The sequence below is a fragment of the Guillardia theta genome, assembly GCF_000315625.1.
Source record: "Guillardia theta CCMP2712 unplaced genomic scaffold GUITHscaffold_134, whole genome shotgun sequence".
Classification (NCBI taxonomy): Eukaryota; class Cryptophyceae; order Pyrenomonadales; family Geminigeraceae; genus Guillardia; species Guillardia theta.
Window position 1 is genome coordinate 64,540 of NW_005434540.1, and position 22,478 is coordinate 87,017.

General features: G+C 54.5%; 11 protein-coding genes across 11 annotated transcripts; 8 read left to right on the plus strand and 3 right to left on the minus strand.

Moving 5' to 3' along the window:
* Positions 1 to 791: 791 nt before the first annotated feature.
* Positions 792 to 4,621, plus strand: GUITHDRAFT_118768 (hypothetical protein; the record flags this gene model as incomplete). The annotated part of the gene is made up of 25 exons (XM_005821943.1): positions 792 to 861; positions 969 to 1,112; positions 1,157 to 1,369; positions 1,413 to 1,453; positions 1,504 to 1,561; positions 1,613 to 1,704; positions 1,747 to 1,886; positions 1,937 to 2,002; positions 2,043 to 2,116; positions 2,164 to 2,255; positions 2,535 to 2,600; positions 2,653 to 2,727; positions 2,775 to 2,813; positions 2,862 to 2,918; positions 2,974 to 3,039; positions 3,085 to 3,149; positions 3,227 to 3,308; positions 3,507 to 3,569; positions 3,616 to 3,661; positions 3,940 to 3,999; positions 4,042 to 4,160; positions 4,207 to 4,290; positions 4,331 to 4,387; positions 4,435 to 4,512; positions 4,562 to 4,621. The coding sequence occupies 25 exons, from the start codon at positions 792 to 794 to the stop codon at positions 4,619 to 4,621; spliced, it is 2,007 nt and encodes a 668-aa protein (XP_005822000.1).
* A 2,689-nt stretch (positions 4,622 to 7,310) lies between these two features.
* On the plus strand, positions 7,311 to 7,891 carry GUITHDRAFT_118770 (hypothetical protein; the record flags this gene model as incomplete). The annotated part of the gene is made up of 2 exons (XM_005821944.1): positions 7,311 to 7,369; positions 7,432 to 7,891. The coding sequence occupies 2 exons, from the start codon at positions 7,311 to 7,313 to the stop codon at positions 7,889 to 7,891; spliced, it is 519 nt and encodes a 172-aa protein (XP_005822001.1).
* A 1,283-nt stretch (positions 7,892 to 9,174) lies between these two features.
* Positions 9,175 to 11,272, plus strand: GUITHDRAFT_118771 (hypothetical protein; the record flags this gene model as incomplete). The annotated part of the gene is made up of 5 exons (XM_005821945.1): positions 9,175 to 9,224; positions 9,276 to 9,342; positions 9,382 to 9,412; positions 9,480 to 9,512; positions 10,665 to 11,272. 5 exons carry the CDS (start codon positions 9,175 to 9,177, stop codon positions 11,270 to 11,272), a joined length of 789 nt encoding a protein of 262 aa, XP_005822002.1.
* Positions 11,273 to 12,117: 845 nt separating this feature from the next.
* Positions 12,118 to 12,846, minus strand: GUITHDRAFT_118772 (hypothetical protein; the record flags this gene model as incomplete). The annotated part of the gene is made up of 3 exons (XM_005821946.1): positions 12,118 to 12,226; positions 12,490 to 12,643; positions 12,729 to 12,846. 3 exons carry the CDS (start codon positions 12,844 to 12,846, stop codon positions 12,118 to 12,120), a joined length of 381 nt encoding a protein of 126 aa, XP_005822003.1.
* Positions 12,847 to 13,802: 956 nt separating this feature from the next.
* Positions 13,803 to 16,358, plus strand: GUITHDRAFT_118773 (hypothetical protein; the record flags this gene model as incomplete). Its single annotated transcript, XM_005821947.1, has 2 exons — positions 13,803 to 15,491; positions 15,633 to 16,358. 2 exons carry the CDS (start codon positions 13,803 to 13,805, stop codon positions 16,356 to 16,358), a joined length of 2,415 nt encoding a protein of 804 aa, XP_005822004.1.
* Positions 16,359 to 16,394: 36 nt separating this feature from the next.
* GUITHDRAFT_118774 (hypothetical protein) lies at positions 16,395 to 16,766 on the plus strand (the record flags this gene model as incomplete). The annotated part of the gene is made up of 1 exon (XM_005821948.1): positions 16,395 to 16,766. The coding sequence occupies one exon, from the start codon at positions 16,395 to 16,397 to the stop codon at positions 16,764 to 16,766; it is 372 nt and encodes a 123-aa protein (XP_005822005.1).
* A 25-nt stretch (positions 16,767 to 16,791) lies between these two features.
* Positions 16,792 to 17,482, minus strand: GUITHDRAFT_118775 (hypothetical protein; the record flags this gene model as incomplete). The annotated part of the gene is made up of 2 exons (XM_005821949.1): positions 16,792 to 17,085; positions 17,138 to 17,482. 2 exons carry the CDS (start codon positions 17,480 to 17,482, stop codon positions 16,792 to 16,794), a joined length of 639 nt encoding a protein of 212 aa, XP_005822006.1.
* Positions 17,483 to 17,620: 138 nt separating this feature from the next.
* Positions 17,621 to 18,618, plus strand: GUITHDRAFT_146779 (hypothetical protein; the record flags this gene model as incomplete). Its single annotated transcript, XM_005821950.1, has 2 exons — positions 17,621 to 17,719; positions 17,800 to 18,618. 2 exons carry the CDS (start codon positions 17,621 to 17,623, stop codon positions 18,616 to 18,618), a joined length of 918 nt encoding a protein of 305 aa, XP_005822007.1.
* Positions 18,619 to 18,693: 75 nt separating this feature from the next.
* GUITHDRAFT_118777 (hypothetical protein) lies at positions 18,694 to 19,710 on the plus strand (the record flags this gene model as incomplete). Its single annotated transcript, XM_005821951.1, has 1 exon — positions 18,694 to 19,710. One exon carries the CDS (start codon positions 18,694 to 18,696, stop codon positions 19,708 to 19,710), a length of 1,017 nt encoding a protein of 338 aa, XP_005822008.1.
* A 67-nt stretch (positions 19,711 to 19,777) lies between these two features.
* Positions 19,778 to 21,541, minus strand: GUITHDRAFT_118778 (hypothetical protein; the record flags this gene model as incomplete). The annotated part of the gene is made up of 1 exon (XM_005821952.1): positions 19,778 to 21,541. The coding sequence occupies one exon, from the start codon at positions 21,539 to 21,541 to the stop codon at positions 19,778 to 19,780; it is 1,764 nt and encodes a 587-aa protein (XP_005822009.1).
* A 153-nt stretch (positions 21,542 to 21,694) lies between these two features.
* On the plus strand, positions 21,695 to 22,441 carry GUITHDRAFT_146782 (hypothetical protein; the record flags this gene model as incomplete). Its single annotated transcript, XM_005821953.1, has 1 exon — positions 21,695 to 22,441. The coding sequence occupies one exon, from the start codon at positions 21,695 to 21,697 to the stop codon at positions 22,439 to 22,441; it is 747 nt and encodes a 248-aa protein (XP_005822010.1).
* Positions 22,442 to 22,478: the final 37 nt, after the last annotated feature.

Here is a 22,478-nt window from a genome sequence, read left to right on the forward strand (position 1 = left end):
TTTCAAGGATCGTAGGTGCTGCACCGTAAGAAGATTCCGGTGCTCAGTCACGATTCTCCACGTCAGCAGGTGCCTGGGGTGAGGGTTGGTATTCCTGTAGCAGTGTTTCATTCATGCTCCTGAGAAACTGTCCAAAAACGGTTGCTAATCTTGTTTCTTGCCACCAGCTCGTCTTGATGAGTGTTCCAAATCTTGCCTTGGTCGACATGCGAAGCTCTTCACCCTCGACCCACAGGCCGTGGTCTGTCTCTGTGCATCTCTGCTATAAATTCAGGATTATAACTGTCATGGATGAGCTCGCTCGTTTCCGTGTAGAACTCAAGGATACTGGAACCAGACCACGGCTGCCCCTCTTCCTTGTACAAGAGCATGTTTGGCGTCAACCAAGGCGTATCTTGACCGTGAACATGCTAGAAGTAACGTACATGTTGAGAAGTAACGTACATGTTGAGAATATGCTTGTTCCAGCAGCGCATTAATTAAACTTCCCTGCTTTCCGTACACCTTTCTCCAACACTTCAACGAAGGTCTGGCTAGCCATCAGTCGTACATACTTCACATACTTCACATACTTCTCCACTTGCCCAGGCTGCAGCATGTTGCTTGTACCTGCCGCCATAACTCGCAGCGCTGCATGATGCTGGTACCTGCTGCAGCCATCACAGCTCCATCGCGGGAAACTTTCAAAAATTGAAATTTGAAGCCTAACAGCGAAAAACCTTCACGATGGGCGAATTATATATATTGCTTGTAGGTTGATATGTATTGCTCATACATTGATTGGACGCATCATGGCGGCCCAGCGCGGAGCGGGTGGGACTTGGCTAAGAGAGATCCTGAGGAGGCAGCGAAGACATGAAGGTTCTGACGTCATCAAGACAGTGATGTCATGAAGATCGTGTGCCGCCAAGCATGGAGCTTGCTCTTGCTCGGCTTTATCGCGTCTCTTGTTTGCTCGCCTTGCCTAGCGCGACGAGATTCCCTTGCAGCCGGTCATGTCAGATCGCCCAGGCTGGCTGAAGGCACTCGTAAGACACCAAAGACACCCAAAACACCGAAGAAGCTCGCCAACCTCACCGATCCTTCGAGCCCAGCAGCCTCAAGTGCTAACGGTAAGTGGAGGACCGTAGGCTCCCGGGCCTGACTGTCCCCGCAGCTCCCTCGGAGCTAGTCCCTCACCTCTCGCAAGATCCCTTCACCTCCGTCCTTCCTTCTCTCTCAAACTTCACCCTCCATGCGCTCGAGTCCCTCAAGTTCAAGTACATGGCCCCTGTGCAAAAGATGGTCATCCCCCTACTCCTGTCCAGCAAGGATGTGGTGGTGGAGGCACCGACGGGCTCGGGCAAGACAGTTGCCTTCCTCGTGCCAGGTACGTCAGCACTGAGATATTCTCCGATGAGACGATTCCTCAGCTTTCGAGCTTCTCGCTCGCAGCAGTGATACCCTAGACAAGGTACCTCATCCCACTCATATGCTGCTCTGAATCTGATGTGTTGCATGCAGACTGATATAGGTTCTCTGATTATCGCGCCGACCCGAGAGCTTGCCTTGCAGATTGAATGTAATTTCTTGTTTGCTCTCTGCGCTCACCTGACGTGATCCTTGACGTCAGCACTGTCTGCCGTCTTCTCCTCCCACTGCTCCTTTCCCAGCCACTCGTTCGTCGGGGGTTCGAATGAGACGAACAACATGCGGCGCTTCAAGGTCTCTTCTCAGTGTCTTTGACCGCTCTCAACAGCTGGGCAGGAGCTGGGAGGCAACGTCTTGATCGCGACCCCTGGGAGATTCATCGAGACGATCAGCAAGAAGAACCTGACGGGAAAGGGGACGAGTGGGATCGACGCGCTGAGATCCCTCCAGCTTCTCGTCCTCGACGAGGCTGATAGGTAGGAGTACAGGCCTGCTCTAGTCTCCCTCACGTCTCCTCCGACTCCAGACTGCTCCACATGGGCTTCGAACAGCAGCTCACGAGGATTTTCTCCCTTATCCCCAAACAGCGAAGGTAAGACTGGAGATTCGGCTGACCCTGCTATGTCCACCAGTTTCACCGCCTCTGACAGGACGGGCTTGTTTTCTGCTACGATGACGTCATCGTTGACGGAGCTCGTGCGAGTCGGTCAGATTTGAAACCTCTCCTTAACCGTCAGTACTCATAGCTGTCAGGGATGCGGAATCCTTGCCGAGTCGCAGTCACTGTGAAGGGAAAGGAAGGACAAGCTCTAACGACTCCAGTCGAACTCTCGCACTACTACATGGTGATATTGTCTAACAGTCTTGTTCCTTTCTCCTGTCGCCTCCCTAGCTTTTCTCCTATTTCCTCCGCCCTCAATAGACCTCGCCCGAAGAATCTAACTCTCTCTGTCCTCGTGAATCTTTACCCTTTCATATCGTAGAAACTTCTCTTTTTATTCTTGTTTACCTTTGATTCGTTGCTTTCCTATTCTCTTTCATGTTCAATCCTCCTCCTCTCCTCCTCTCCTTCCTCCTTCCGTTCTCCTTTTTGTCGGCACGCTCTGCTTACCTCCACTTGACAGGAAGTTGCTCCCCGTCAGAGGTTGAATCAGTTGATTCATCTCCTAATCACTCTCAAGGAAAAGAAGGTGAGAGATCTCCACGAGACCTGCTCGATCGCTCAACGTGCGGGGGGAGCAGGCGGGGAAGATCATCATTTTCTTTCTGACGTGCTGGGCTGTTGATTACTTCGCTCGGATCCTACCGAAGCTCAAGGTGTCGAGGTTGCTAAGCGAGAGAGGAGGGTGAAAGTGTCTTGGTAGACTTGTCAAGGGCTCCACTTTGTGGGTTTGCACGGCAAGGTGAATGGCAAGTCTGTCAATCCAGCTCGCTGATTCTTTGCTGGCCAGCTGGACCAGAAGAAACGGAGCAAAGCAGTAGAAGAGCTGAGAAACTCGAAAGAGGCTGTGCGTACCCATGTCTAGTTCCTTCTCCTCTCTCTCCTCTGAATTACTTGTCAAGATTCTCCTCTGCACGGACGTGGCGGCCAGGGGGTTGGACTTCGATGACATTTCGTGGGTCATTCAGGTACAGACGAGACGAGGCTGACCGGGGCCTGACTCGTGAGACAAGTTCGACCCTCCGCAAGATCCTGACTTCTTCGTTCATCGCGTGGGGAGAGCGGGGAGGATGGGGAGGTGTTTGGCATTGACCTGCCTCCTGCTCCTGCTCCTGCTCCTGCCTCCTGCCTCCTGCTATAGTGACGCCCCTTTAGACGTGGAAAATCTGTTATCTTCCTCGCTCCGAGCGAGATTGACTACATCCAGATGGTCGAGTCGCGGAACATGAAGTTAGAGGTGACTTCGATCTGAACCTGACAAGATGATAGAAAGCCTGCCTGTTTGCTCTTCGTGATTGCTTCCAACGACCTTGTTAACCTTCTCAGATGTCTTGCTTGTCACTCTTGCCTTTGATGTTTGGTCCTCACATCCTTGTCTTCATCCCTGACTCTTGTACCTTCATTCTCTTCTGCCTCCCATCTCAAACTTTTCCAGGAGATTCCATGTTCTGCCGATGCTCGAGACGTCTTACAGGAGATCAGAAGTCTTGTCCGGGAGGTAAGCCAAGGAGAAAAAAGATGTGTCCTGACCCAGGTTCTTTCAGGATAGAGATCTCATGAGGAGAGGGCAGCGCACTTTCGTTTCTATCGGTAACATCCTCCTCCTCCTCCTCCTCCTCCTCCTCCTCCTCCTCCTCCTCCTCCCATTTTTGAATATCCTTCCCTCGTTCTTCCCTTGAATTCCATCTCTCCATTCCCTCCTGACTGTCCCTCCCTCTTTCCTTGCTTTCCATCTCTGGCCGTCTTCCTACACTAGTCCGAGCGTACAGGGAGCATCTGTGTGACTTCATCTTCAAGTTGGATCAGTTCGACTATGCGGGTACCGCAGGTGCCTTGCCCAGCGCCTCCTCCTCACCTGCTTCCTGCAGGTCACGGGATGAGTCTCGGGCTGCTCCAGCTCCCCTACATGCGCGAACTCCTTCAAGCTGGTCGAGGGTGAACAGAGCAGGAAGACGCTGATGCACTAGCAGGAGCCACGGCCAAGCGACGGATGCTCTTGCTGCCCGGGTTTGAACCCGAGGAGATCGACTTGGACAGCATCGCGTTCAAGGACGCGAAGCGGGAGAAGGAGCGGCAGGAGCAGCTTAAGGTGAGGGGAGGGGAGAGGAGAGGAGATGCTCAATTGTAGCAACAAGAACGAAGAGGACGAGAGGGACAAGCAGGCGAAGAAGAGGCGAGCAGCAAGGAATGCACAGAGCTGGAGCAAGAAGCTCGACAAGGTTGTCAGGCTGGGACGAGGAGGCTGCTGACGAAGAACAGATGGAGAGGAGGCAGAAGAAGAAGGCCAGAAAGGAGCGAGTCCTCACCGTCCCTCAGGTTCGCCTCCTCCTCCTGCCGTCGAGCACGTGACGGGGGCGGGGCAGGTGCGGGAGGAGGAGCTGAGCGACGACGAGATCGAGCAGATGCGCAAGGAGTACGCGCTGCTCAAGAAGATGAAGAAGGTGGGGGCTCCCTTCTCAGCTGTCGGCCTCGTTGACCAGCAGGTTGCAGGGGAAACTGCCAGTGAACCAGCTGGACCAGGAGCTGGATGAGAGCGCGAACTCCCTGTGAGTATGATAGTGGTACAAACTCAATAATGAAAGCTCGGAGGTAATCAGCGACTTGAGACCTGGGGGTCTGATCATTATCCTGGAGACTGATGGCTTTCTGGGGGTTTGTGTTGAGGGTAGGAAGGGCCAGGAAGGGAGAGGCCAAGATAGAGCCTCTGTCTCTTTAACAAATCTAACACTCTGACGTCGCCATGCGAACAATTCCCTCACTGTTATGGTGCAAGAAAAATTTTCACATCAGAATTGTAAGGAATGTCTTGAGAGATTGACAGAAATACACCCTGAAACATTATATTATTTATCTCATGCGGTTTTTCACAATCTCTCAAATAATTCCCTCACTGTTGTGATGCGGAAAAATATTTCACACGAGAATGATAAGAGAATTTGTGTGGTACTGTTAGAAACCCTTATAAGAAAATACTTGAGACTGTGAAATTTGAGCGAAGCGAGAAATGCGAGCAGAGCGATGCGAAATAAAAATGGGCAAGTGTATCCTCAGCAGCCCGACATAAAGTCTCTGTTTAGTTGATCTACCAACTTTCACTGCCGCATGCTGGTCTCTTTAAAAAAGATTTTGTCGGAGAAGGAAATTCCTTTCCTTTTCCGCGTTCATGTGAACGTACACGTCCAGGAGCATCATCTGGACTTACAGTAAATCCCCTATGGGGCCATTATGGACGATGGGCTTGTAGGATCGAGAGTTCTAGGAGGAGAGCAACTTGCAGCACCTCTGTCATGCCCCCCTGCAGTGTATTCAATCATGCAGGAGTGTTGGAAGCAGAATAGCAGCGAGCGGCCAAGCTTCAGCAAGTTACAGATCGAACTTCAAAAGCAACACGATGAAGCCATTAAAAACAGCAGCCAAGCGGTGAACAATCGCAGCCATCCATGTTTCATCTGTTAGGATCAACAAGCTGAATGAGCGCTGATCCCATCAGCAGGCATGAGTGTCTCTACGAAGACTGAAAGGAAGGAGCTTCTAGACCAAGCTCTTCCCACCCGCATTCGGTCCTTCTTGTCCACCCTCAGCGAGCAGGCCAGCACATGCATCTCTGCGAATTTCAGTACTCAGTGCTATGAACAGGAAGCTGAGAGATCGACGCTCTATGTAAGCTCAGCAGCCAGATTCTCCTTGAGAACATTGCGTCCCACTCCCTGCTCCTCTGGCGTCTTCGCCCACTCTCCCAGCGACATGAACTCCAGGCTCCCCGGAGAGTAGAAGGTGTCGTGCAGGTTTCCTATGGCCTTGTCCAAGACCAGCTTGATCGGGCAAAGAGGTTGCCTCCCGGTGGATGACTGCTGAGAGCTCGCTTACGAGCTACAGCATGTCTTCTTTGCTTGACGGAGATGCTGCCTCCATTGTGATCCTCTCCAGGTCTGTGAACTCCAGCCACTCTCCCTCGCTCTCCTCCTGCCGCTGAGCGTCGCCAGTGCCACGCTGACCAGCCGTGTCGAAGCCGACTGCTTCGAGCTTGGTTGCTGCGCCTTCTAGAGAGCCTCGAAGGGCAGCGGACCCGTTCCATGACCTGATATTTCGATCCTCCTCCATATCGATCCCTTCGCAAGACTCACTTGGCTTAGGGGACAAGTTCCTCGCAACAACTCCGTCATCACAATACTTCAAGAGAAACTCGGAGTGCCATGTCCTTCAATATCCTCTTGAGATCGTCCTCTACAAAGGATCGGACGGGTGACCCCAGCAGGGACGATCCTTGCCCTCTGTCCTCGACGCAGCAGAGAGCAGCTTCTTCAAGTCGGAACCTACCTCGATCTTCGCAACAAACTTGAAACATATGCCGGAGGACAAGTGCAACCATCCAAATGATACTCCTTGGCATCAATGACAGGCGTACCCTAGATGATCTCAAACAACGTCGTTCACTCCAGACGCAGGCCCGCAGTGTTACCCCCGCATAGAACCGTAGGATCAAAAGAGTCACTGAGACTGCGCACGACTTGTGTGACAGCGGTGTGTGAGTTCGATAACCATGTTCGATAACTCTATCACTGTCACTCGCCGGACGAGATTCGCACAACCTGACGTGTTATATTTTGCTATCCAGAAGGCAAACGGCCTGAAATAATTCCGATTCCAGATAAAGATCACAGTGATCTCATTCTGAGTCAGATATGCAAATAGTGAGGTAGAGATAGGACAGGTGCTAGGACAGCGCTTAGCCTAGTAGGACCGCGCTCTTAGGACTTCCTTAAAACCCCTACATTGAGGGGCAAAAATGTTCACCTGTCAATTCGGAGAAGCCTACTTCCCGTGTCGACTCCGTGCCACCTGATTACACCACTACCCCTACTTGCACCTACTGCAGTACCCCACCCCATCACCTTCACCTTTCAATGTGCCGTGACCACCTGCGTGACCACGCTTTTATTATTAGGTCAATACAAAGAGAATTATTAGTCCTAGAAAGTTAGCACTCAAGGCTGCGATACACGAGCCATGCACACGAGCCTCTCCTACCCCATGCTCCCCGCTCCCCTCCCTCCCTTCTCCCTCTCCTACCCTCCTACTTCCTCCCCTGCTCCCAAAAGATCCTTCACCGCCTGTAGCCAGTGCCGGCTGCGCAAGACCCGCTGTGACGATCAAACCCCCTGCTCCCGCTGCGTCCGCTCTGCCCGGGCCTCGACATGCTCACGCTTGTCAGAGGGCAACGACCAGAGGTCCCAGGGCGATGTGCTGCAGTCAAGCCGTAGGGCGACCAAGGCTTGCCTGGGCTGCCAGATCAAGAAGGTGCGCTGCGGCGACGCTCGGCCGTGTGCTCGGTGCTACCGGATGGGGGAGGTTTGCTACAGCGAAGGAGGGCTAGGGCACGGAGCGCTGCCTCCAGTCCTGCAGCGGAAGCGAGAGCAAGTCGTGCAGGCATGCGAGCGATGCCGGAGGTCGCGGCTCAAGTGCGACTCTGCAAGGCCATGCGGTCGATGCGCGAGGAGCCTTCAAGTGTGCGTAGACTGGCGGGTCAAGCGGCGACGGCGCGGGACGGAGATAGACGGAAGCCCAGAGGGAAGCCCAGATGGGGACAAGGAGACAAGCGGGTACAGCTGGGAGGAGCTGCTGGGGAACCCGGAGGAGGGTGAGCTACAGCTATGGCCACGGTTGGCAGACGAGACTGCGTCAGAGGAGAGCATTGCAGGAGGCGGATGGGAAGAGCTGGAATGGGAAGAGGTTGTAGAAGGATCAGGGGCAGGGGGGAGAGGGGAATGCAACGATCAGCTTTCAGCCGAGCTCTATGGAGTCAAAGGATTTTTTCTTTGAATCAGCAGAGCAATAGCACGCTATTTGAGGTGGTTGGGATTGAAGATAGTGGGAATGTTTTTATTTGCATGAAGATGAAAACGACTGCGATTTGTGTTGAACATTACTAAGCATTGTCTGGCAATCTTCATTTTGCGCTTCTTCTTTAGTCTGCTCCTTCACCCGCTGCACATTCCGGATCAACAGGACCGAAGTCTGTCCACAAGTATAAGAGCTGCCCCGTAGCAGCAAGGCGAGCAACTCGTGCAGTACTTCCTGCTAGAGCAGGGTCAGGCGGATCCAACCCGATGGTGAGACGACGACCTTGCAAGTAGTCGGAAAGACTTGCGACGTGATGTAGGACTTTGACTACCAACAACCGTCGCCTATGTTTAGGTGAATGGCTGCTTCTGAAAGGAAAGTTGAAGGCTTGACCGTCTCGAGCAGAAAAACAAGTTCCACCCCCTGCTCTTGCGTACAACTCATCCGTTCTGATTTGCAGTTTCAGCTTTCCATCTAGAATGCTGGCTCCACTTGGCTGTTGTGAGGATTGAATAAAGCTTTTGAAGCAAGACGAGAAGCAGCTGACGAGAGTCTTGAAGGGTCGAGATTCGTGTGAACGTTGTAAGTCGACAATGCTTCACCGGACAGCTGCTGGACATTGATGTCGAAATACTCGTATGAGAAGCTTCCTTCGCTGTTCGGAGGTAGAATCATTTCATTCTATTGTCCGAGAAGCCAAAGGTCTCCTTCATACTCTGCAGGCTTGCAACTTCGTCCTGTGCGACTTCCAGCGGCTCTGCTTCAGGAACCTCTTCCTTGCGTTAGCCAACAATCAGCGCCTTCTCAGTGACTACAGCGCTGAGTTGAGGAGCTTTGCATTAGCAATCCGAGTCGATGCGCAAAATTTGAGATCACGTTGTCGAGGGGATGGAGCTTGTGGATAGCGTCCCTTGCGGTGTAGGAGCCGTTGGGCGTGCAGGAGTGACTGTGGAGCTGGAAGACGCTCGGCAGGTAGCGTATCCGCATGCTCGCCGCGCAAGTCCCTGAGGGATCGGAGGGAGCAGTCCTTGAGGACGGCCAACCATTCGACAGCATCCCTTTCGTTGCGAGCCTTGGTGTCAGGGAGGGCGATCATGTCAGCAGTCTCAACTAGCCCCGCCCACTGCTTCCTCGGGCATCGTACCTGCTCCTCTATGTACGTGTACATATCCTCTCTGCTGGTGATCAGGGCTGATCCTGGTAAGAATTCAGCTGCGCAGGTTTCAGATCGAAACATGAAGACGATACGACGATCGCAAGGAATGCAGAATAGGCGCTTCACCGGCAAGGCCAAATTCCGACTTGGAACGCTGTGATGAATCCCTTTGACTTGACTGAGCTTTAACACTTCCGACTGTTGCAGCTTGTTCGACAACTCCGAACAGATAGAGAAAATTCATACCAGATTAAGTGCCGTCGTGGCACTGACTGTGAGGATTCAGTCCTGTGGCTAAGAGATTCAAGTCAAGGACGTGGAGGCTTATATATCCGGCCTCGCTGGTCATGATCTGACGGTTGATCTCTCGACAATGGAGGGCCGATCGGAGAAAGCTTAGGGCTTGTGTAGGTGGCGAAAGCAAGAATCTTGGTGAAGAGAAAGGTTTGAAGGCAAAAATGTCGGGCTTATGTGTATGTACGACGGGCTTGTAGGCGAGTACGACGGTCGGCGAATACTGCAGCTTGTCATGTCCCGGTCCACGTACTGATTCATAGAGCATGTTCAATTCTCGAATTGTAGACAAAGCAAGTTCCATGGTCAGGGCTTTGACAGAGGCATGGAAATGAGGCAGACTTGAATGTGCGCAAGTTCCTTTCAAAGCGATCAAGCAGGGCTGCAGGGGACAAGAGACGCAGGAAACAACAAACAGTAGTCGAAGGCTCGAGCCACTGTGGGAGCGAGAGGTTGCGACGAGGACGAAGTTTGCGACTTCCTGTGCATATGTCACATCAATCATGTCGGTCAATATTACTTCAAAAAGAGTTAGTGTTTTTTTTCAGGGGAAATCGAGCTAAAAATAGCAATTTCCAATAATACTTTTAGATCAAATCCATCCACTTTGCTCCAATATTACCCCCCTCGAGCAGACTACCCCACCAGGGCCAGGATCCATCACCCCTGCTCTTGAGGGTCTGCCTTTCAATATGCTGTAACCGTGACAGTATTACGGAGGTCACGTTACCTCGTTGAGTGAAATACTCCAAGAGTTTTTTTTCATCATGTGCTGCTGATATGTGTGCCCTCGACCCTGTGGGAACCACTATAGCAAATAAGTCACATCAGCGGGCCAACCACCACCAGACCCACAACTGAAGGTGACGTCATCTGGTTCACCTGTCAATGCGGAGAAGCCTACTTCCCGTGTCGACTCCGTGCCACCTGATTACACCACTACCCCTGCTTGCACCTGCTGCAGTACCCCACCCCTTCACCTTCACCTTTCAATGTGCCGTGACCACCTGCGTGACCACGCTTTTATTATTAGGTCAATAAAAAGAGAATATTATTAGTCCTAGAAAGTTAGCACTCAAGGCTGCGATACACGAGCCATGCACACGAGCCTCTCCTACCCCATGCTCCCCGCTCCCCTCCCTCCCTTCTCCCTCTCCTACCCTCCTACTTCCTCCCCTGCTCCCAAAAGATCCTTCACCGCCTGTAGCCAGTGCCGGCTGCGCAAGACCCGCTGTGACGATCAAACCCCCTGCTCCCGCTGCGTCCGCTCTGCCCGGGCCTTGCCATGCTCACGCTTGTCAGAGGGCAACGACCAGAGGTCCCAGGGCGATGTGCTGCAGTCAAGCCGTAGGGCGACCAAGGCTTGCCTGGGCTGCCAGATCAAGAAGGTGCGCTGCGGCGACGCTCGGCCGTGTGCTCGGTGCTACCGGATGGGGGAGGTTTGCTACAGCGAAGGAGGGCTAGGGCACGGAGCGCTGCCTCCAGTCCTGCAGCGGAAGCGAGAGCAAGTCGTGCAGGCATGCGAGCGATGCCGGAGGTCGCGGCTCAAGTGCGACTCTGCAAGGCCATGCGGTCGATGCGCGAGGAGCCTTCAAGTGTGCGTAGACTGGCGGGTCAAGCGGCGACGGCGCGGGACGGAGATAGACGGAAGCCCAGAGGGAAGCCCAGATGGGGACAAGGAGACAAGCGGGTACAGCTGGGAGGAGCTGCTGGGGAACCCGGAGGAGGGTGAGCTACAGCTATGGCCACGGTTGGCAGACGAGACTGCGTCAGAGGAGAGCATTGCAGGAGGCGGATGGGAAGAGCTGGAATGGGAAGAGGTTGTAGAAGGATCAGGGGCAGGGGGAAGAGGGGGATGCAACGATCAGCTTTCAGCCGAGCTCTATGGAGTCAAAGGATTTTTTCTTTGAATCAGCAGAGCAATAGCACGCTATTTGAGGTGGTTGGGATTGAAGATAGTGGGAATGTTTTTATTTGCATGAAGATGAAAACGACTGCGATTTGTGTTGAACATTACTAAGCATTGTCTGGCAATCTTCATTTTGCGCTTCTTCTTTAGTCTGCTCCTTCACCCGCTGCACATTCCGGATCAACAGGACCGAAGTCTGTCCACAAGTATAAGAGCTGCCCCGTAGCAGCAAGGCGAGCAACTTCTTCTTACCTAGCAGCAAGGCGAGCAACTCGTGCAGTACCTCCTATCTCCTAGAGCAGGGTCAGGCGGATCCAACCCGATGGTGAGACGACGACCTTGCAAGTAGTCGGAAAGACTTGCGACGTGATGTAGGACTTTGACTACCAACAACCGTCGCCTATGTTGTCATGGTGATGAGGCTCGAAGCCAGGCCCGACGCGCTGCGAGGCAGGGCCATGGCTTACAACAAGAAGCTTCTTGATAAGCTAAAGTCATGAGATCAAAACAAGTCGAGGAGAAGCTCTAGGTGAATGGCTGCTTCTGAAAGGAAAGTTGAAGGCTTGACCGTCTCGAGCAGAAAAACAAGTTCCACCCCCTGCTCTTGCGTACAACTCATCCGTTCTGATTTGCAGTTTCAGCTTTCCATCTAGAATGCTGGCTCCACTTGGCTGTTGTGAGGATTGAATAAAGCTTTTGAAGCAAGACGAGAAGCAGCTGACGAGAGTCTTGAAGGGTCGAGATTTGTGTGAAAGTTGTGAGTCGACAATGCTTCACCGGACAGCTGCTGGACATTGATGTCGAAATACTCGTATGAGAAGCTTCCTTCGGTGTTCGGAGGTAGAATCATTTCATTCTATTGTCCGAGGAGCCAAAGGTCTCCTTCATACTCTGCAGGCTTGCAACTTCGTCCTGTGCGACTTCCAGCGGCTCTGCTTCAGGAACCTCTTCCTTACTGTGGACATCAATCAGCGCCTTCTCAGTGACTACAGCGCTGAGTTGAGGAGCTTTGCATTAGCAATCCGAGTCGATGCGCAAAATTTGACATCACGTTGTCGAGGGGATGGAGCTTGTAGATGGCGTCCCTTGCGGTGTAGGAGCCGTTGGGCGTGCAGGAGTGACTGTGGAGCTGGAAGACGCTCGGCAGGTAGCGTATCCGCATGCTCGCCGCGCAAGTCCCTGAGGGATCGGAGGGAGCAGTCCTTGAGGACGGCCAACCATTCGACAGCATCCCTTTCGTTGCGAGCCTTGGTGTCAGGGAGGGCGATCATGTCAGCAGTCTCAACTAGCCCCGCCCACTGCTTCCTCGGGCATCGTACCTGCTCCTCTGTGTACGTGTACATATCCTCTCTGCTGGTGATCAGGGCTGATCCTGGTAAGAATTCAGCTGCGCAGGTTGCAGATCGCAACATGAAGACGATACGACGATCGCAAGGAATGCAGAATAGGCGCTTCACCTGCAAGGCCAAATTCCGACTTGGAACGCTGTGATGAATCCCTTTGACTTGACTGAGCTTTAACACTTCCGACTGTTGCAGCTTGTTCGACAACTCCGAACAGATAGAGAAAATTCATACCAGATTAAGTGCCGTCGTGGCACTGACTGTGAGGATTCAGTCCTGTGGCTAAGAGATTCAAGTCAAGGACGTGGAGGCTTATATATCCGGCCTCGCTAGTCATGATCTGACGGTTGATCTCTTGACAATGGAGGGCCGATCGGAGAAAGCTTAGGGCTTGTGTAGGTGGCGAAAGCAAGATTCTTGGTGAAGAGAAAGGTTTGAAGGCAAAAATGTCGGGCTTATGTGTATGTACGACGGGCTTGTAGGCGAGTACGACGGTCGGCGTATACTGCAGCTCGTCATGTCCCGGTCCACGTACTGATTCATAGAGCATGTTCAATTCTCGAATTGTAGACAAAGCAAGTTCCATGGTCAGGGCTTTGACAGAGGCATGGAAATGAGGCAGACTTGAATGTGCGCAAGTTCCTTTCAAAGCGATCAAGCAGGGCTGCAGGGGACAAGAGACGCAGGAAACAACAAACAGTAGTCGAAGGCTCGAGCCACTGTGGGAGCGAGAGGTTGCGACGAGGACGAAGTTTGCGACTTCCTGTGCATATATCACATCAATCATGTCGGTCAATATTTTTTCAGGGGAAATCGAGCTAAAATAAGAATTTTGCTATAATACTTTTAGATCACTTTTAAAAAACAGGATGCTACCTTGCTCCGATACTACCCCCCTCGAGCAGACTACCCCACGAAGGCCACGATTCATAACCCCTGCCCTTGAAGGTCTGCCTTTCAATATGCCGTGACCGTGACAGTGATGTGGAGGTCACGTTACGCTACATGTACGGGTAGAGTTCAGAAAATTTACAGCGAGAATAGAGGAGGATCAACTTGGGGGCCGCGGGATGGGGCGTCACCCGCACCGCCAGGAGCCGCGATTCCAACGCCTAAACCGGTCAACCCCAAAACATTCCTTACGTATCGTATTAAAGACGATGTAGGCCGCGCCACGCAAAGGATAGCATGGTAGTTGTCAACAAGAAACAATTCTATGCAGGCATGCAGCAGCCCACCCACACGCTGGACAAACCTTACAAGGACCAGTCACACGACAGCGCGCGGAATTACATCACCGGCTATTCCCTCCTCACATACACCAACCGCTCAAAGATCATCAACTCCGTCATCGCCCTCATAATCTTCTGGCTCAGCTTCGGCGCTTGCTGTGTCACCCTTGGCAGGTCCTACAAGAACAGCAAGATGCCCTCCAATATCATCTCCTACTCACTGGAGCCCTGGGACGAGTACAGTTCGCTGGAGAACACACTGAAGGCCTTCACCAACACATCCTCCACCATCAAAGACAACGTCAAGGCCCTCTGGTACTGGTCGCTGTGTGATCAGTACATCACCACCGGCAGGGTGCCCAAGAGCACCGACAAGATGGCGCTGGAGGTGGTCTCGGCCTCGAACCCGGTCTACATGCCCGGCGGCTGCAACTGCATCGCGCAGGTCGCCCACGCCATGGGGGATGGATGGCTCTACGAATCAGCCACCAACCCAACCAAAGGAGAGGTCAAGGAGATGCTCAACTTCTGCACCTACGAGGGGAGCATGCCGCAGACCATGAAGGTCAGCAGCAAGCCGTACCGCACCATGTTCTTCATCTACGGCTTCCTCCTCCTCGCCTCCTCCTCGATCATCATCGCGAACTTCATGCACGACGTCCTCGTCCTGGCACTCAAGGACAGAAGAGAACAGGCGCCGCAAGGGAGCTTGACCGTCGTCTTTGGCGCCGATACGATCAAGAAGGTTGCAAGCTACCTCAACGTCAAGCTCATCCTCGTGACATTGATGTGCACTATCATATTTCTCGTTATGACAATCCTACTGCTGACCACGAGCAAGGGAGCGCCCGACGACGCAAAGCATCCGGCGGACCTGCTCGCCGGCATATTCATCGCCATCGGCAGCGCCATCATCCTCCTCTTCGTGACCCCATACGTCTTATACGGCGGGTCCTCCGATAATATCGCACGCATCGTGGAGAGGTTCGCCAGGAATGAGGTGGATGCCGGTATCAAGTTCATCCGAGAAGAACATGAGATCACCTACAAGAACTCCGACATCCTCAACGCCCAGGGGCAGATCGAGCAGCTCTGGACGGACGTCATCTCCATCCCGGCGGTGGTGGCCCTTACCGTCGCCGTATGCATCATGAGGCAATGGACGGACTTCGATATCATCATGTTCAACGTCATCCTGGTCTTCCTCCTCCTCATCTTCGCCACGGCAAGCAACTGGGTGACCTGCCACTGGACCAGGGTGGCCAGTTTCACGAAAGCATACGCGAAAACCGTCTCCACGACCGACAGCACGAGGCAAGAAAAGCTAAATACCATCGGGGAGACCCTCAACAGCTTCTACCAGGGCTACAAAAACATCATCACGGTTACCCAGATCTTCATCCTGCTTGCACTGGTGTTCACGGCCACCCCCAGCAGCGACGTCAACCACTACAACTACCTCGCCATGTACAACTGGATCTACTTTATGGGATTCCTCTTCCTGATCTACATGGCCCCGGACATCTGGAATGACATGCAGCAGCTGAAGCTCCACAACGTCACCGCCATCAAGCAGCTCATGCTCAACCTCCTCAGCTTCACCGTCTTCATCACCGTGAGCTACACCGAGTTCTGGAACAAGTCGGTAGTGACCTGATCGGTATCTTTAACGGGAATGAATGGCATTTAAGAATAGACCCCACGCCCCCCCTCCCAGAGCATGACAGAGGACAACCTCGTCTATCCATACCCCCGCCCCTACATGTGCTCACACCCTCCCCTGCAGCTCAACCAGGACCCGCTGCTCAGGGATAACACGATCGCCCCCATGTCTCTGCAGAAGGCCTACGACATCCTAGACTTCCAGATGTTCATGATGCAGAACCCACACCTCATCACCGACCTCGAGTGGCACGAGCTCGGGGCCATCAGCGACAGGATGGAGAGCAGGATCAGGCTCAACGAGAGCAAGGCGTGGAAATTCTGGAAAGACGTCAAGAAGAGGGCGACGGAAGCCGGGAAGGCGGCGTACGAGAAGGGACGAGCCGCCGCGAATCGGGCAAGGCGGGCATGGGGCAGGCAACCCGCACCCGCCCAGGCCGGCCCCTCCCAGCCAGTGCATCCCATGCCTCCCCCGGAGCAGATGATCGCCCCCCCTCCTCCCGGGCCCCCACCCGAGGTCCCACAGGAGTACGGCCCGGCACCCCCACCGCCGGGGTACCTACCGCCGCCACCCAACCAGGAGACATACGGCCCGCGCCCAGATCCGGAGGCGTACATGCCGCAGCAGCCACAAGAGATGCAAGACCCCAACCACATCCCACAGCAGCGTGGGCCTCCTCCAGAGTTCATCGTACCCGACGGGGGCGTCCTCCTCATACCAGCCCACCACGCCCCCTACGCCTACCCGCCACCCCCACCCGGGGCCGTGGAGGGCATCTCCTCACCCTTTCTCACCATCTTCAACCAGAACCCGAGGCACCAAATCCCAAGGCCTGTAACAAGGATATAAGCACCGCCGTCGGCCCGCGGGGCAGAGGAGCAAGGCATGCAAGCGTATTACCCACCCCAGCCCCAGCCCCAGCCCTACTACTACTACTACGGGGCGCCCTACATGCAAGCCCCCGCCCAGCCCGAGCCCGTGCCCATGCAGCCACAACTCGAGAGCGACTGGGACCTCGACGACGACCACGAGGCGATCCACTTCCTCTTCGCCAACCCCCACGCCGTGGACATGATCGACGGAGACCTGATGGAGGCGATCAAGTCCAAGGCCAAGGAGCTCCACGCAAGGCTGAGCAAGGGGAAGAAGAGGTCCGCCGGACACCACCCCCCAGCGGCAGCGCACAGGGTCAGCGTCGGAGGCATCATCAACGACCCCAACCGCCTCAGCTCGCAGTTGCTGCAGCGCTATAGCTAGATCACCACGTGTATAATATACATAATCAAACAGAGCCGCTATGAATCTTCTCGTACATCAAACCCATGCTCCTCATGAACTTCATCTTGTCCTCCGTCAGGCTGGGGCACTCCTTGAAGAGGTTCTGCATGATGTGCTCCGCCGTCTCCTCCTCGCTCAGGGAGAACACCGTGAAGCTCGGCCTCGCATCCTCGCTCGCGGGACCGAGGATGCCGTTGATGATGTCCGACAGGTCCATCACGTCCGACCCCTCCCCCCTGCGGTCGAACCTCAGACGCTTGGCCGAGGGCTTGGTCGCCATCGCCTTGGACCGCATCACCTATAACCGCCACGAAACCGTCACATGTAAATACACCCAGCCCCCGCCTCACCGTAAACCTCGTAGCGGTCCGCTTCTTCTCCACCAGCAGCTGAGTGGGGATCCTCAGCTTCACCTGCCCATCGGGGAGGCGCTCGAGGTTCTTGAAGTCCTTCGTCAGCCTCACGTGCCGGAACATCGCCTTCTGGATCCTCAGGCTCAGCGTGTAGTACAGGTCCCCGATCCGGATCGCCGGGAACTGGTCCTTCACACCGCCGTCCACCGGCTGGAACCAGCTGCAGTAGCACTCCCTCCTCACCAGGTGGTGGATCATGTCCTTGCAGCACGGGCTCCGCTCGTACTCCCACCCCTTCCCCGCCACCACCAGCCGGTTCCTCACAAGGTCGACCTCCTTCATGGCGCCATGCCGAAACCGCCTTCCACACCCCCGCCCCCGGCAGCGATCGAGTCAAAAAAACGAAGCAATCCAACACACCGTGTATTTAAGACACCCTGCAGCGCGGTCCCATCAAGATAAACCAAGGAAACAGAGCACATGTGGTTCATCAAAGAAGCGGGCAAGTCGTTCATCAAGGAGGGCAACCCCAAATACGTAGAGGAATTGAAAAATCGATTCAAGGAGATCCAGAAGACGGTGGATGATATGAAGAAAAAGGAAGTCAAGGACTTGAGCGAACACCTGGCGGGAATGAAGCTCGAAGACGCCAAAAACAGGAATACAAGACACCTACGAGACCCAGCAGAGAATTGATCAAGAAGATGAACAACGCAATATACACGGCGTCAAACGAAGAACCAGACTCCAACGTTCTATCCGACGACACATCGCGGCCACTGTTTGACTTCAGGAACCCAAGCAGTCAGGAGACCATCGTCGGCAGGATGATGCTCATGACAGAACACGCCGTCTGGTACCAGCACTCCACCAAGCAGACCACCAGCGACGAGGGTATGCTCAAGCACGACTCCATCAGCACCTACAACATGATGGTGGCCCACGCGGTGCTCATGAAGATGTTGAGGGATGAAGAGCCCGATATCGACCCAAGCGAATTCATGTTCGCCGGCTTCGACCCCTCCCTGGCCTTCCACAGCGGTGCACAGGAGATCTTCAACAACTTCCTAGGTGCGAAGATGAAAAAGCAGCTGACGGCGCAAGACCGCATCCAAAGAATAAGAGAACATAAACAACAGTTAAAAACACTCAAGGCCAAGATCATACACAGGTACCAGATGACAGAGAAGCGCATAGCAGCCCTCAGAGCCACGATCAACATGAAGAGGACATACATGCAAGAAACAACCGACCCCAAGCGCAAGAAGTCACTGGAAGATGCCATCAAGAGGATAGAGCTGCACATCGTTAGATGCGAGGAAGCGAGAAATATGAAAGGCACACGACCCATCGCCGAGAAGACCAGACTCAAAACCATGGCCGAATTTCTGGCCCAGGCAAGAAAGGGCCACAACCGAAAGAAAAAGACGGGCAGTAACCAGAACACCAAGGCCAAGGGCAAGAAAACCTCCCGCTGATGACCGCCGAATCGTCGCAACGAGTGTATTTAAGATGCTTACCCTACACCTGATTAAAGACTCGTGAAGCCCGACATGTGGTATGTGAACGTAGGCATGAAAGTCATCCAAACCAATGTGTACGAACACTTCTTTGCGGAGAGAGCAATGACAGCTGATTACGAGATCGTCGAGGGCAGGGACGGGGATGCAGTGATGGGGAATGACACCCATGGAGAGACCATGACCAGATTCAAGAAAGCCGTCAGAGAAAAGAAAGACAAGAGCGGTCAGTTCATCATCAAGCACAAATTAACTCCGGAAATACACGAAACGGATGTCCATGACACAAACGGGAATGTAGTGAAAGTTACGAAGACTGTATACCGGGCCATCCCTGGCGAATGGGAGATCATCGACATCTCAGACCAAGGAAAGGAAGTGTGGTTTCTATACAACGAAAGTGATGAGGACCACAGCATCATCCACCAGCTCGGGTTCCCAGGCAACGCATGGTACCACAACTCGCACTCCTCTTCGAGCTCCATGTACGAGCGCATCTTCGAGGCCTTCCGCACGATGAGCAACAACCAGCTTGAGATCAACAATATCATCAGTTCGAAAAAGGCGGGCAAGTCCAGTCCGCACGATCAAAAGCTGCTTGATGACTTCATTGAAACCAACAAAGCTCTACAGAAAAGGTTAGACCAGAATTTCAAGATCATGCAAGACCTGCATCTCGTCGAGAACCCGGAGAACGTGAGATATACCCTGGATAACATCGTCAAACGCAAGATAAAGATATACCACCATGCACCCGACAAGGACGGTAACGGAAACACCATGCAGCAGGACGAAGAAACCCAAGGACGGAAGGTTGTATACGAAGCACTTCACAACAGGCTCAAGCAAATCCAGGAGCATTTCGACAAGGGAAGAAGCATCCCCCGCGAGATCCACTCCAAGGCAAGGAAAGAGGAGAAGGCCAAAGAGAAGCAGCAGGCCAGCGCCACGGCCATGGACACGGACAAACCCCAAACTAGGCGTGCGGCCAGCCCACCGCGCCCGCAGGGACACCGAACACAGGTCCCTAACGATCTACCATACTGGTGATAAATTAAGAAAGGTTTATTTCTAAGGTAAATAAACACTCTATCACACTCAGACTGCCTGCCGATTCCTAGTCGCTATCGAACCCGTCACACCCGGAAGGGGCGGCGCGCTTCTTCAGCTCCCTCGGGGCATCCACCGCACTCCCACCGAAGGCGCGGGGCCTGGCAGAGGCGATATTGAGCAGCATGCAGAGGTAGTCCTTCTCCTCGACGTTGGAGATGAAACGGCCCTCCGAATCGAGCTTCGGTCCGAGGTCGATATGGACACGGCAGCACTTCCTGAGCCTGAACGCACGGTGGTAAGGCTGGAAATCCACAGACACCCCCTCCTCATGATCCTCGGCATCCTTCTTGTCTCTCACGCGGAGATCCACACGGATGACGATCATCCGCTTCATCTCCACGCCGTCCGCCTCGAACACGTAGAAGTGATTCGTGTTGATGCTCAGCATGAAGGTGCAGGGATCGTAACTTACCCTCGCGTCACCCGGAAGGTCCTGGGACACGGGGGCAGTGCCTTCCATCCTCCCCACACGGGACATGAAAGCCAGCACCGGATCCTCCATCCCACGGGACGGGTCGATCTGCAGCATCTTGTAGAAGTCGATAACGGGGATGCCACGGTACTTCGAGAGGCCCTCGATCACCCCGTTGTCATCCCCCCTCATGTTCCCGTTGTTCCTCACGACGAACAACCTCACCGCCTGGCAGCAGGCCGCGAGCTCCAGGAACCGGCACGCGCACTCCACGTCCTTGCAGTTGGTATACCTCAGCAACAGGCTCTCGGACACATCCACCGTATCCAGGGTGATGGGGCTCGAGGCCGTCTCCACACACACGTTCACCAGCTGAACCATGCAGTGCTCGCGGGACACGTCCGGCCTCACCGCCTGCATCAGCGGGGAGACGTTGTCCAGAAACGCACACTCGCCGCCGGCACCGAAGAACCACACCGAGCAGGGGGCGCTACCCTCGGGGGCAAAAGTCTTGCAGTGATCCGTCACCACCTTCTGCGCGTCGAAGGTGTTGGGGAACTTCTCCATCGCATCGACGAAGGAGTGCAACGTCAACGGCAAGACGCGGATCTGCTTGATCTGCACCAGGTCACCTCCCTCATTCCTCCCCGCGTGGTTGGGCTTCAGCGTCAGCTCCACCAGAGTGAAGGGAGTGATCATCTCCATGTTCGCCGGGAAGAGGGGCTTGTAGCCCTGCTGCTTGGCATTCTTCTTCTCGAACTCGAAGGTCTTCATCGTCGTCGACATCCTCAGCGTCGCCCCCTGCCGGATCAGAGTCGCCAGGTCGTCCCTCACGGGGCCCTTGTACTGCGGGTTGCTCTCGTGCTTCTCAAAGGAGCGGATGAGCAGCTCCCGGGCCCCCGTCTCCGCACAGACACTCATGTCCGCGATGAACCTCGCGTCCTTCCCGGGGCGATCCTCCAGCGGGGCCTTGGCCCAGCCGGCGCTGAGAGGGGCGATCACCGCAAAACCGCTCGGGATGGCCTTGATCTCCTTGCCGTACCGCATCTCGCGATCGGCCTTCTCGGTCATGAAGCTCTTCTGGGTGCAGTACACGGTATCCACGGTGATGGCGACCACGGTGGAGAGGTTCAGCGTGCGCTGGTCCAGCGCCGGGAGCGGATACCTCTCCAGCCAGAGGTTGTTCGGGTTCAACAGGACCTCCCTAGGGAGGAGCTCTGTGTTGATCACCGTCGGGGATTGCTTACAGACGCCCGCATCGGGCTCTGGACTTCCATACATAGGAACGTCCGCATCCTCCCCAACGGGAATGCTGTCAGAGTTCTCACGGATCTCGGTATTGCTCTTGCGTGGCATGGGCAACGGGTGGGGCCTCTCCCGCGCCCCCGCTTCCTTATAAGCACTTTCCCCCCAAAAAAAAATCCTGCGGGGGTCCGCATCTCCCCCACTCTCTCCCTCTCTCGTGCAGGATCTCCGGATATAAACCTCCGGTAGAACATTCCACCATAGATGGGAGAGGTCGAGGACGAGGAGTGGTCGATGGTGAAGTGGAACGAGCTGATGGTGTGGACACTGCTGGCGGTGGTCAACTTCTTCCAGCAGGTCGGATTCTTCTTCATCCTCATGCTCTCGGGCCCGGGTTTCTCCAACGACAACCTACCCTTCTGCGACAGCCTGAGGTTCATAAGCAACAACCTCGCCGACATGCCCGGCATCGCCTCCTACCTCGTCGTCATATGGATCATGCAGTGGTTCATACTCGGCATCGTCAGCTGCCAGAAGACGCCGCTGGTGAACCGCGACGTGAGCAAGGTGCTCGCCTCCATCAGCTACATCGGCGTCTTCTGCGTGGTCCTCTACAACCAGGGGTCGGACAGGGAGGACCTCCATCTCCTCGGGGCGGTGATCATGATCCTGCCCGTCCTCATAGCGCAGTTCCTCATCGCCACGGAGGCCTTCACAAGGGCCAGCAAGGACGGCCACTCAAACCCACACACGGTAGCCCCCACGCTGTCCCTCGTCACCATGTCGATCATCTCCATGACGACCATCATGGGGCTGCTCTACTGCTTCCTCTACCTCCTCAACAGGGGAGGGTTCGCCTCCGTCTGCATGTCCGCGGTGGTCATACTCGAGTACGTCGTCTACTTCATGCTCGTCATCAACAACCTGCTCGTCTACTTCGACTTCACCGCCATGCACGCCTACAGCAAGCTGAACCCCAAGGCACCGAGGTACACAGAGGACAGCACATAGTCTCACTAGTTACAAATCACTGCCCCAACTAAAAAGA